This window comes from Chanos chanos, chromosome 2 (genome assembly GCF_902362185.1).
Source record: "Chanos chanos chromosome 2, fChaCha1.1, whole genome shotgun sequence".
Taxonomy (NCBI): Eukaryota; Metazoa; Chordata; class Actinopteri; order Gonorynchiformes; family Chanidae; genus Chanos; species Chanos chanos.
In genome coordinates this window covers 45427617-45441635 of record NC_044496.1, presented here as the reverse complement: position 1 = coordinate 45441635, position 14019 = coordinate 45427617, and the positions used below count along the sequence as shown (strand labels likewise).

General features: G+C 40.4%; 1 protein-coding gene across 1 annotated transcript in view; it reads right to left on the bottom strand.

Moving 5' to 3' along the window:
* The window catches only part of spock1 (SPARC (osteonectin), cwcv and kazal like domains proteoglycan 1), a 136249-nt gene that overhangs the window by 17502 nt on the left and 104728 nt on the right, over positions 1-14019 (bottom strand). The window contains exons 6-8 of the mRNA XM_030765390.1: positions 10682-10796; positions 7617-7737; positions 3718-3832 (exon numbers count right to left, since the gene is read on the bottom strand). Of these exons, the coding sequence (XP_030621250.1) occupies positions 3718-3832; positions 7617-7737; positions 10682-10796 (351 nt within the window). The remainder of the gene's footprint in view (positions 1-3717; positions 3833-7616; positions 7738-10681; positions 10797-14019) is intronic.

The window sequence follows — 14019 nt, the reverse complement described above, 5'->3', positions numbered from 1 at the left end:
AAAAAATAACACTCAAGTACAGATACTCGAAAAATGTACTTAAGTACAGTACTCAAGTAAATGTACTTCGTTGCTGTCTATCCCTGGTTAAAACACACACACACTCCGGCACACACACACCGATACATACCCATACCCATACGTGTGCGCACACACACACACACAGACACACACAACCATATGTATCTATACACACACACACACATACATACATACCCATTCCAATACACGTGCGTGCACACACACACACACACACACACACACACACACACACACACACACACAAACACACATGAAGGAAGGCTTTTAAACATAACATAAAAACACGATTTTGCTACTTTTGGTTTTGCAGTGTAAATTCATTCCAATTCTCATTCAAAGCCACTAACATTCTCTAAAGGAGAAATTTGATTCCTTTTTGGTGTATGGACTTGTTTTGGGACTCATTTGCCATTCACTGGTACCTCAGTGTTATTGATGTGGGTTTTGTTCCCTACAATTTCTATGATAGTCTAATAGTCTAAATAATATAATAGCATAAGCTATGCATTTATAAAGGCATTATACAATGATACATTTAAAAAAATATATGGTAAAAACAAAACAAGAAACTATTTTCTAGTGCGGGGTTTTCTATATGATGCATGCATAAGTTTGTTGATGCTGTTGTCATAGATTCTCACTTGAGGTGGGATGATTGGTCTGTATGACTGGATATAAAGCTTTGAATGGATTTTAAAACAGTAAAAATAGAAAACACTGGTCAATATTTGCTATACAGGAAGAAAAACATATATCATAAAAATCACGCAGCTGCTAAAATAGAGCAACACATCAGTGATGGTGAATATCAGACTGGTATCAGTAATGCTTCAAACGTCACTAACATCTGCACTGATGGCAGGACAAATGTGTGCTTATGACACTATCTGTAATGTTACAGTAGCCCAGAACTGCAAATAAACAATTAAATAAATAAACATTCTCACAAAAATAAACGAGTAAGTTAGTAAAAATTAAGTTAGTAGCACCAGGATAGTATTAAAAAAAACCTCAATGCTGGCATCCTAAATCTCTAGTGGTCAATATATGGAGGTTTATTTAGCGAGAAATTGAATAATGGGTCCAATTTTATGGATTTAGAGCTTTCTGTGGTCTGGAACAAGACACTTCACTCCAGTGGTGATCTAGACTTGTAGCTTTATTCTCAAAGAAAAAAAAATAAAAGAATCATGACTGCATACTGTCTAATTGAGCTACTTCAGTCAGTCGCCACAGCAACAGATAAATTTAGACCTTAAAGTCTGCCATCACACAAGGTCATACTTTCCACAGTCCCAGTGTCTTTCTGGAGTCCAAAACCTCTTTTCTCTGTCATAAAGTCCCTGTCCTCTATAATTAGAAAATGGTAAGATTAATATTCATTTGATTGTAAGGCAGGTAGAAATGTGGCCTACCAAAACATCTCAATTTGTAATGGAAACATTTTTGACTGTGAACATTAAAGTCACATAAAAACTGGTGAACTGCATTTATTTGGCTTTGTTGAGGAAACTGTCATTGTTTGTGTCTGATAAAAGGCAGAAAAATCAAGACACTAGTAAATGGGTTTTCAGTAGGACCTCCAGTAACAAACTAACAAACCTGGACCCTCACAACACACATACACACACTTAAAAACAAAACTAGAAATCCCAGCATATATCCCTGCACACCTGCACAAGACACCATGCATGTCCGTGCACACCAGAACACACAGATAAACACACACACACAGACACACGCGTGCGCTAGCAAACTCACACATGCGCACACACACACACGCACCACAGAGAGAGAGAGAGAGAGAGATGCACAACAGCTACTGTAACTCAATCACTCTTTAGTTTCCTATAAAAAAAAGATCACTCAGAACACAACATCTTATGTTATTTGTCATCAGTTTCTCTCAGGAAGTTTCATATACCAGTTCTCCTCTGCATCCTCAATGAAGAGTGATGAGTTTGTGTTTTAGTGGGAGAGAGAGAGAGAGAGAGAGAGAGAGGGAGAGAGAGAGTTTCTTTCTTTGTGAGATTGCACTGACTTTGAAGCAGTGAAAAACAATTCCAAACACGAACGTTATCAGTCACCCTCCTCCCTCTCTTTCTTTACACAACACTCTCACTATTCCTCACCACTCTCTTCTACTGGGAGAGAAAAATCAGGTTTTTTTCTTCTTCAGATTGAATTTTTCTTCCTTCAATCCTCCATCTCTCTCCTTTCAGCCTTTCATCTGCACAGAAAACATGGCTACGGAAAGAACGCATTCAGAGAGAGATGGGGGAGGGGGAGAGGGGGGTCTCCTCCAGCTGTGAAGATCAACTCTGAAAGGTCTGCAAATTGCTTAATTTATGTAAAGAGCAGAGAGACTCTAAATGCCAAAGATCAGAAAAGAAGGGGAAAGGCAGAAAGGGTTACAGAAAGAGGAACAGAGAGATGGAAGTTAAGGACCAAAGCTTAACCCTGCCTTAAATATCTCTCTCTCCCTCTCTCTCTCCCTCTCTCTGTCGTTCTCACGTCGGAGTAATCCAGCTGTCTAATCATTTCTATTCAGATTTAAAAGGAATCCAGATTCAGATGTTGTAAGTGGGTTTGGACTGTGTTAAAATGGTACAATGACTATGGCAGATTGAGCAGAGAACACGACAGAACAGCAATGACAGTCCTAACCAAGCCAAACACACACACATACACACACACGAGCACACACACACACACACACACACTCACACACACACTCACACACACACACACACACACACGCACACACACACTCACACACACACACGCACGCACACACGCACACACACACGCACACACACACACGCACACGCACACGCACACACACACACACACACACACACACACACACACACACAGACACACACACAGACAGACAGTCTACCTTCACTGCATCCTCATAAAACAGAACTGTCCTAGTGAGCTCCCAGAGGGTTTAACATTGCTCTTAGAGGGCAGAACAGTGATGGTAGCCATGGGTTTAATGATAGTCCACAGCTAGGCCAGAATCAAATCAGTCAGTGTCCCAGTCTGGGTCTACTCATTTTCGTACATCTGTTAGCCATTTCATACCATCTGAGAGCTGACAAGTCTCCTTTCTTTCGATTGGTTGGTCTGAAATTCAGTTGTGAGACATTACATCAACAGTAGGATGTTACGGTTTGAGGGATGAGTCTGTTGAAAGCCAGTGACCTGATCTAAATAAAAATATATCCGGTCTGACGCAACGCAATGAAAGTGTCCATATCAATCCATGTGTTCTTAGTGGCTCTCGCACATGCAGCTCTCACTATGTCTGTCCTCATCCAGCTCCTCACTTTCTCTCAGGGTACACACACTCTATTCATCCAGTCACTGCAATTAAACCTCCAACTAGGACACGAAAATAAAGGGGGAAGAGAGCCCCTCTCTCTCTCTCTCTCTCTCTCTCTCTCTCTCTCACACACACACACACACACAAACAAAAACTACAAATGTCACATATTGGTTTTCTGTATTATTAATTCAGTTTTTAAAGGATGCCATTTCGTATGCTGTCATTGATGGAATATCAAAATAAAAGCGAATCAAACGGCCCTTTGCTGTGCTCACAATAGGCAAGACCCCGCCACACTTCAAAGTGGAGCCACGTGAGGCTTTAAAGAGAGAGTGACTCACCGGTTTTCTCGTTATGTGGTTTGATGACTTCCTGTCCAGGTAGACAAGGACACGGCCCCTCACACTTAACTGCGATGGTCTTGCTGGAGATGCAGGCCTGGAATTCCAGTTTACACTGGGAACAAATAGAGAGAGAAAGCTATTGATGATGTGGTTCATACAAAACAAAGAATGAAACAAATCAAACGAAAAACTAAAAAAAAAAAAAAAAAGGGACCGGCATGAACTCAGGATGGGATAGTTTGAACTTTCCCATCCTTATATGACTGGTAAAGTCTGGTTTATGTGTGCCATAAGCAAAAATCCAGAAAAAGGTGAAAATAATTGATAAAAACAAATGTACTTCCAAAAGAACAACTCCTTTTATTTAAAAAAAATGTTAAAACACATTTGTGCTCTTCTCTGAAAGCACGAGAAATTATTCTTTGGGCTGTTATCCATTTTAATTTAAAATGTTGCCTAAAAGAGGTTTCTGAATCCATTTTTATCTCTAATAGCCTGAACATTAAGGTTCTGGACTAGCCCTGGTTCACCTGAGTTAGCTTAGCACTGGCATGCACGTTCATGTTCTGGATGTGCATAGATTTAAGTTTAAGCTAAAGTTTCCTTGCATTTCAAACCAATAAAACATACTGGTCAACAGGTATGCACTTTCCACAGTTAAGTACATTTCACTGTCAACCTCACATCAGCCACAGTTCCTAACCTAATATTTTCATAATTTGAGTTGTCCTCACAACTTCAGAACCCCCCTGCGTAACCCTAAATGACTTTTCTTTAAAAGTTACTGAGAACTCTTGCTCTCTGTGTGTTCACCACATTACTGGGTTACCAGTTCGGACCTATATTTTTAGTGTCTGGCCCTAGGCTAATGGGGTGTTAATTGCTTAATTAAGTCAGGAGCCACACTGGAGTCAAGGCTCACACTTTTGGTAAACATGCTTTTAACTCCTTATGTGTGGGTGCAGGTCTAATGACGGTTCTGGGTGGGTAGGTGAGTGGTGATGGAAGCGCGCGCGCGCGTGTGTGTGTGTGTGTGTGTGTGTGTGTCTTTCTGTCTGTCTGTGTGTTTGTGGGGGCTGGGGGTGTATTGAAATTAAATTGCATCTTGCTATACATCATGCACTAGACATAAATATGCCAATGCTCTTGCAGTCTTCCCTGCACTGTTTGTGACAATGTCACGATTTGATTGGTGAAACGTCATTATGTACACCAGCCTTCCAAGTAAAGTCTAAATCTGAAAGTTTAATTAGAACCCTAACTTTGGTATATTATTGTGTGTTTTATGAGTCCAGTACACTACATGTGGGATGAGTAGTGTAGGGTGGATCTTCCTGTCTGTGTCCGAGCTCTGAAACCTTCTGTATTCTGTATAAGTCTGTAGTACAATCTGTACTTGATCTACACTGTATTATATGTTAGCTACATTATGTCTGTCCTTTGATTTAATTAAGTATCTAGTACGATATATGCAGTGATTTTAATATCAAATGGTATATAGACTGCATTCAGTTGAAATTATTATTTTACTATATTATCTTATTAGTTACATCCAGAAACAGCTAATTTTGCATGGTGTGTGTGTGTGTGTGTTTAAACATAGAAATAAACTGCCCAGTAGAGCGTAAGTATGGCTTAAAATGCACAATGAATAAAACAAGCGTCAGAGAGAGGATACTATTATTCATACAGTCCAAACCTGACGCTCTAATAAGATGGAGATTTGTGCTCAAACTTCATAATTACCCGTCAGTTCTCCACAAATTCTCTCTGTCTGACCTCAATCATATAACAGTAATGTAATAGTTAAATATTTTAGCCGAGAACTGGTGTGTGTGTGTGTGTGTGTGTAGGGATGGGGGTTTGGTATGTGCAATGCAGCAGAGCCATGCCAGTCATTATGATGGAGTCTGCCAGAGCAGACACATTTGATTTCACATGGTCCTGTTGAAAACCCATCAACGTGACAGCTCATAGATAACTGTACACCACATTAATGTTGTCTAATTAGATGTATGCACACACACACACACACACACACACACACACACACGTGTGTGTGCCACACCACAGACACAAATATGGATACTATGGTATCTGTCTACAGGAGGTAATGAAAGAAGTCCTGTATGGTATACTCAGCTGTGAATCACACATTAATCATATAAATACAGAGGCGAGCCAATCTCCAGTACAGAGAACACAAAAAGACAAAGAGAGAACATATAAAAGACAAAAGGGATGACAAAAGAAAAACAGAGCATGACAGATGGAGAGAAGAAAATGCTGAGTGAGAAACGGAGAGATAAAGAGTTGGAGCAAAAAGTCCTCTTCCCCTTGGAAACAACGAGATGTAGCAGAGAGATTTCTGAAAAATTGTATATACACCAACCGCAAACATTTCACAACCCACTGGGATTTATCCTGAAATATTCTCTGTGCGTGTGTATGAGAAAGAGAGAGAGTCTATAACCCCAGGTAAGGACACACAGAGAGAAAGACAGCAATGCAGTATCAAATGACTTCCTCTCTGGGGTTGAATCACACACAGTAACCTCCATTAGCTGATAGAAAAGTGACACACAGCACACAGCTGATGTACTACGTTCCTATGTTCAGCTACAGCTACATGTCATTGTACTTGCTTAAAGATCATAAAGACCACAGTACCCTGAAGGCAGGCCCTGGCCGCAGCGCTGGAGGGTACCGGAAACAGTCAGTAAAAGAAGAGAAGAGAAGAGAAGAGAAGAGAAGAGAAGAGAAGAGAAGAGAAGAGAAGAGAAGAGAAGAGAAGAGAAGAGAAGAGAAGAGAGTGATGGTGTAATAGGTATGAGGTATCAGGTCATTAGAGAGCACTTTTCTTCCCAGAGCCTTTTATCAGAGCTCAGCTGGCTGAGATGGCAGAGAGAGGGGGATAATTGGGGAGGCGAGAGAGAGAGAGAGAGGGACAGAGAGAGAGAGAGAGAGAGAGAGAGAGACAGAGACAGAGACAGGGACAGCGAAAAGGAGAATAGAGGGACAGGATGAGAAGGGGTGTGGGAATGGGGAAATCCAATAGCGACAGTAGACTCGGTTCATCCATGGGCCCATCCATCAATGCTGACTAGGTCATTTATGGAAAGCCAGCGCTCCAAAGCAGAGCACACTGGGTAATCTCACATAGACCAGGTGAGAGAAAGGGAGGGAAAAAAAGAAGAGAGATGAGGGAAGGGTAAGGTGGCGTCAAGAGTAAATTTAATAGGGCAGATTTAAAATTTTGAGAATACTGGCAATATGTTTTTCTAAGACACCATTCCACACTCTCTCCTTCTAACCTTTGAGAAACACATACACACACACACACACACACACACACACACACACATTAAAAAATGCTGTTTTTCAATATTGACACACACACCACACATGATGTACAACCCATGAGTGTTCCAAGCTTTATTAGTTCTTTATGTCTCACACACAAACACCAGAGCCAAACAAAACCTTTCAAAAGAAACATAATTACTATTACATACACACAAATAAAACAAAAAGATACTTCACATGCATTGAAACACAGAGAAAGGATGTTCAACTCAATGTATTTTCACGTCTTTCAGATACATTTTCATTGATATAATGAACAAAGAAAAAGACACAGTAAATATGCAGGATGCATTACATTTGACTAATGGAAAAAGTGGAGAAATGTTCCCTAGGCTGCTAGATCACTTAAAACAAATTAAAAGCTGTAAAGCAGTCACCATCCTTGGAAAAAAAAAAGAGAAGGATTGCAGTAGAACACCGTTTATTCTAATCTCTAAATTCTCTAAAGTAGAATACCCAACGATTCCGTGGTAAACCGTAAATCCATTCTACAGTTGCTGAACTTAATAAAATGAATCAGTGTTACTCACCTTAGAGGAATAGGTGTGTCCATCCGAACCGCATACTGGGCTGGGGTGGATGACAGGGCACGGCCTACATTTCCCATGATGACCCGTTCCAGCCCAATGCTTGTGGGTCAGGCTTCCCTTCCTGGGCTTAACGCTGCAAGCCGAAATGGAAGAATAGAGAGAGAAGAAGCATAACAATGTGAGATTTGTCTGTGCTGTGAATATCAATAAACCCTTAAACGCAACAAATTTTTCATATCCGAATGAACAGTGGTTTTGTGTCTGAAATGCGAAAAACCAGCGTAGCCATGCCAAACACAGTGGCAGAGGTTTATCTCTCTCTCTCTCTCCGCAATTATCGAATTCAAGAGGCGTGACAAGAGTGCTGCAATATCAGATTAGACATGCCAAGTATCATTCACAAAGCACAGACACTCTGCTGCCTGCTGTTAAGCTTAGTAAACAGGCACAGACTGTGTGTTGATCTGTGCTCTTACTTTCTCATGGTCCCTTCTAAACGGGTTACAGCCAAAGTGTCACTACATATTAAACATGTTTTCATACATAAATCAAATATGTTTTGAGGTGTAGGTGTTGTACGGTGAGTGTGTGTTTTGTGTGTCAGTGAGACGTTAGTGAGAGGAGAGTGTGGGTTGTACAGTGTGTGTTAAGCAGTCCCCTGCTGGAGATCAGCATGCTCATTCACACTCACATTCACCCACTTCATTCCACTTCCAGCGAGAGATAAAGAGAGAGAGAGAGAGAGAGAGAGAGAGAGGGAGAGATCCTTAGTCTTACCATTATAATACCCTTTAATGTCAAAAGCAATGAAGGTTCCCCCACACCAAAGACTCAGTTCCCAAGCCAACAGTTAACACTATTCCACCTCTGGACCGGAGCTAACACTAACAGCTCTCTGTCACAGGACCACACCACTGCAAACTCAATTTCACTCGAACAAACTATCCAAAAACAAAAACATCAAGATACAGGATACATCATCAGGCATAAACACTGAAACAGCGTAAAATGTTATCTGGTCCCGTAAAGACAGTTCACTGTGGTGTAATATTTCAACATGGGAACTGAAAACAACTCAGAAATAGCTTGAGAATGTACAGACTCACAGGACTGGACAGAGAGCACAACCCTCAAACAGAGGAAGACTGAAAGAGCAAGGCTTGAGTGTCTAGTGTAAGAGAAACTGTGTTGATACTGCAGCTTTGGAGAGACAGAACTGCATCTCTCTCCCTCTGTCTCTCTCTCTCTCCCTCTGTATCTGTGTGTATAAAGAATGTTCACACTAGAACATAGACCAACATCATTACATGACTCACTCTGTGATTCGTAATCGATTGGTTGCTTGTTATTGAATGAGTACTCTCTTTCTCTCTCTCTGAGTTGACTGGCTAGACATACATAAGTGATGACTGTCTCTCTCTGATGATTCCTCCCTAGTAGAGCTCATGAAATCCTTCTGGACACAGAGATATTCATCTTCGCTCTAAGTCTTACCATTTTTGCTTTATGCTTGCTTTTTGTAATCTCAATCTCATATTAGTTCTCTAATATTTCCACGCGTCATCCATTTCCTGTTTATCATACAGAAAGGTGACAGTGACACATCTTATCAGTGACTTTAATCACAAATTAGTGTTAGCCTTTAGTTTAATTGCTCATTTAGTCTTTAGTACAACTATTCAGCTGTAAAAAACGTCATTTTGAAAATTATTAACTTTAGCTTCCAGGGCATTTGATTTTTTTTTTTAATGGGAGATCAGCATTTAATTATTCTGGAGAACTGATTTTGGCATGATTTCAGACACAGCTTGTTTGCATATCCAGAGGGCGGTAGTAATTATGGCAAATGAACTGCCCTCTTAATGGCAATTTGTATAATTAATATTTGTTTGTTACACATATGCAAAGTGAGGAAGGGTGAAAAGTCAAGAGGCATTATTCAGTATCAAAGCTTTTGCTGACCTAACCCACACTGTACTGTCTCCATGACAACCTTCTACTGGATTCTCCTGGAACCGAATTTAGTTTGTGTGTGTGTGTATGTGTGTGTGTGTTAGGTAAAGATAGCTTACTGGGGGTCGTGACCTGACTGCACACTCACAATGTGGGGCTCACAATCGGTGTGGGCCACAAAAGGCTGTTCCCCACTAAGTGAATGACATGTTTTTCTACAGTATATTGTTGTTACTGGTAAACCAAGAATGTCAAAACATTTCTTTGGTTAGAGTTAAGGTTAAGGTTAGGGTGAGGGTTAGGGATATGTTATACAAACTACCTTCATCTCTCATCATCATCATCATCTCTCCCTCTGTCTCTCTCTCTCTCTCTCTCTCTCTCACACACACACACACACACACACACACAGTTTGCTGCTTTTATGGTCAGTGTGTGTAGCAGAGAGTAAAGAGTGTGGATGTACTAGCATTCACATTGTTTCACTGTATAATAGAAAAAGTATAAAAATGATTGAAAAAGAAGATTAAAGTTGTGCTCATAAACATAGGCAAAGATAGCTGTGTGTGTGTGTGTGTGTGAGTGTGTGTGTGTGAATGACATTCTGTAGACATCATGATCTAATGAAGTGTCTAATGAATTGTGATCCAGTGAAGAGAGGGGTGTTCTCAAACACTATTCATTATGTTTCTGAAATAACTGGCATAATATGATCAACTGATCACAGAATTAGTATGAGATTATGTGTATCAAGATGCCTCTGTACTTGGCAGCAGAGTGTTTAATCTGCTCAGCTAATCTGGGAGCTGATGAAACTACTGCTCACTGACTCCACTGAAGCACAGCCAGATTTGATATTACTCCCCAGCAGAATGTTAACCATAATATGATTTTATCTGAAGAGAAAAGAATTTTTAAATGTTTTACTGTGTAAAGTATTGTGTAAGTGTTTTTTATAACATTCTTTTGTAAATGTTTATGTGTTGAGGAAAACTAACGTTGTTAGTTGTAGTTGAAGGGCATTCATTGTGCTTTAGTATAAGAACAAAAATATAGAAGTGAATGTAAAGTATTTCCTTGTAAATGTTTGGGAGTGCTGGGACAGGCCTCACCTATGTTGTGTCTGTCTGCGGCTTGTGCAGATGGCCGTCTGGTAGTCCTGACTGACACACACCTTGTGGGGGGGACAGCGCACTTTCACACAGGGATCTTTAGTAATGTCCAACCCTGCGAGCGAGAGAGAGAGAGAGAGAGAGAGAGAGAGAGAGAGAGAGAGCACATTAAAGTCAAATGAGAAATGTGTTTTCTCTAACTCCACTAATATTTTTCAGCTACTGATAGATTTAGAGACAGAGAGAATACGACATGAAAATATGAAAACTAACTGTACCTACTGTGGTGTATAACCACTAATAACACGACAGATTGTGCCGGACATTCAAAGGCATTCCCTGAGGGGTTATATAGTGTCTATATATAGTGTGTTTCTCACGGCAAATAATTCATACAACCAACGTGCCAACAGCAACATGTGTGTTTTCAGCTGATAAATGATTCACAGTTACAACAATGAAATTTCATTACAGCAAACCACAAACTGGGAAGCACTTGTTAACAAACAGCACTATACCAAAGGAGAGAGGGAAAAAATGAGAGATAAAGAGAGAGCTGGGAAGAGGTAAGAGAGAAAAAACAGCAGCATTGTTACAGAAAATCTTGCTGCTATTTTTTTTTCAAAGGAAAAGAAAAAGCAGATTCTTCATCATCATCACAGAGACACATACGGATTTGGAAACAAACATTTCCTTCCTCTCCTCTCTCCCTCTCTCTCTCTCTCACACACACACACACGCACAGAGGCTGACTTTGAGAAATGGTCCACTGTAAAACTCTTTCTTGTCAGAGGCTGAACTTTTGATTTTGATTTTGATATATTATCAGAGAGAGAGAGAGAGAGAGAGAGAGAGAGAGAGAGAGAGAGAGAGGCAGATGATTTCTGGGAAATAGTGATTTTTTTTTTTCACTCAAACTGCTTTCATTTAATGTGATTTTTTTGGGTTCCTGTCATTTGTTAGTGAGAGAAAGAGGAGAGCAGAGGGAATGATTTAGTAGTCGCACACAGGGAGACCGACACAGGAATGCCCTGACTCATCACTGCCAGTAAAATCAGATTGAACGCACACAGAGCCCTTTGGCTTGGCTCTAAGCCTCCACCAGGATCAACGGAATCTCGCACCTGCTCCTCTCCACCTCCTCTGCCTCCTCATCTCTCTTTCTCTCCATCTCCACCCTGCATGTAAGGTCATCCGTCCTTTTCTCTGTATTATATCTCTTCTAACAATATGGAAGTGACGCATGTACGCACGTAAACACATAAACATACATTTACACACAAAACCCTATACAAGCCTTCATACACATGCACCAGTTTATATCACACAAACCGTTGCTATCATTAAAATGAAATCTTGTTAAGGTATTGGTATTTTGTCACCCCGTTTTATGGAAAATGCAATGAGAAAAGAGAGTTCTGTGCATAAACAGGCTCCTGAAAGCAAGAGGTAGAATGAGAGGGTGTTGTTTGAACACAAATGAAGAAATGTGAATTCCAGCCACTTAACACTTTACTTCAAACTCCTGCCATAAGGAAAACATGACTGTGTGTTCTGGTTGCCATAGCACTTCCTCATATCTCTCTGTAGAGTGTAAAGAGAAGTAGATTGCTTTCTTTGTTAGTGAGTTAGTATATTCCTGTGACTGACATAAGCGCTTCTGTCACTCTGTCATAAAATCTGTCATAACATCATCTGCAAACTAGTGCCAAGAGCATGTGATGACAAATGTCATGAGGTGACATGTAACTGCCGCTGTTCCTTGCGGTAATATTTTACGACAGCCAGAAGACAGTGTCATGTGATCCATGCGTCAAGAGGGTTTGAAGAAAATGTTACCTTTTGTTCCTACTTTAACTATATGCCATTTTGAGCTTTTCGATATAAGAGATTATATATGTTATATATGTTTATATATATGTTTATATATATGATTATATATATATATATGTTTCTAGCTAACACAACCAATGTAGTACTTATAATGACTAAATTTGTTTGTAAACAGCCCTTATATGTGGGGAAGGCTATTTACAGTGAAAAATAAGGCCGTGATGAACTAATGGCAGTTTGAAGACCCCATTTGTGGTGGGCATAAATTCTTTTTCATTTTTTCCTCCTGATATAAATAACACAGAGCTTACTATATAGAGAGCAGAGATGATATAACAGCATGTTACAGTGAACAAAATGTCTGTGCATCATGGCTTTGTGGCTATTGCATTTGCATCCAATGACAAACTGTTTACACAATCTCTACTAAACCGGTAATGGATTAGATCCAGACCTTGGGTTTCACGGTTCTTTGACTTCAGTCTTGTAAGTGTGTTTGTGGGAGCATGGGTTGTCTGTTTTGTTTCATTTCACTGAGTCATTCTCCACACAGCGAACAGACACAGTCATCACAGAGACAACCATCATCAGCGCATGCACACTATCACAGGTCAAATGCACTATCACAGGTAGAACACACTATCACAGGTGGAACACACTATGACAGGTAGAACACACTATCACAGGTGGAACACACTATGACAGGTGGAACACACTATGACAGGTGGAACACACTATCACAGGTGGAACACACTATCACAGGTGGAACACACTATCACAGGTGGAACACACTATCACAGGTGGAACACACTATCACAGGTGGAACACACTATGACAGGTAGAACACACTATGACAGGTGGAACACACTATCACAGGTGGAACACACTACGACAGGTGGAACACACTATCACAGGTGGAACACTCTATCACAGGTGGAACACACTATCACAGGTTGAGCAGAGGGGAGGATGATGGTGCTTTTTCTCTTGTCTCAAATTCTGCTTTTATAAAACACTTTTCTGAACTCTCTCTCTGCCCCCCCCTCTCTCTCTCTATCCCTGTCCCTCTCTCTTTCCTCTCTTTGACCTTCTCTGTCGCTCTCTAAGTCAGGGCGTGGGTTGGGTGTGGGTTGATTTGGTCTCTCTGTGCCAGTCTGTGCCAACCTGCTGTTACACTGGAACACAGCCATGCCAACTGTCCTGTCATGGACACGGACACACACACACACACACACACACACACACACACACACACACAAAGTAAACCTGTGGATTTGAAGAGTTTTGTAGAATGTTTACATTTTCATCTCCTTTTAAAAAAGTCAGTGGTAAAAAAACAAAAACAAAAACCAAACAAAAAACACTGCTATAATTCTTTTATAATAACACATACATACGCCCACAGCCTGTCTCATCCATTGTACAAAACTTTCCTCCACAACTCATCTGTAAACACTGTGTGACCATATCATTTGTATATCAGAGTTGACATAATGACATACACA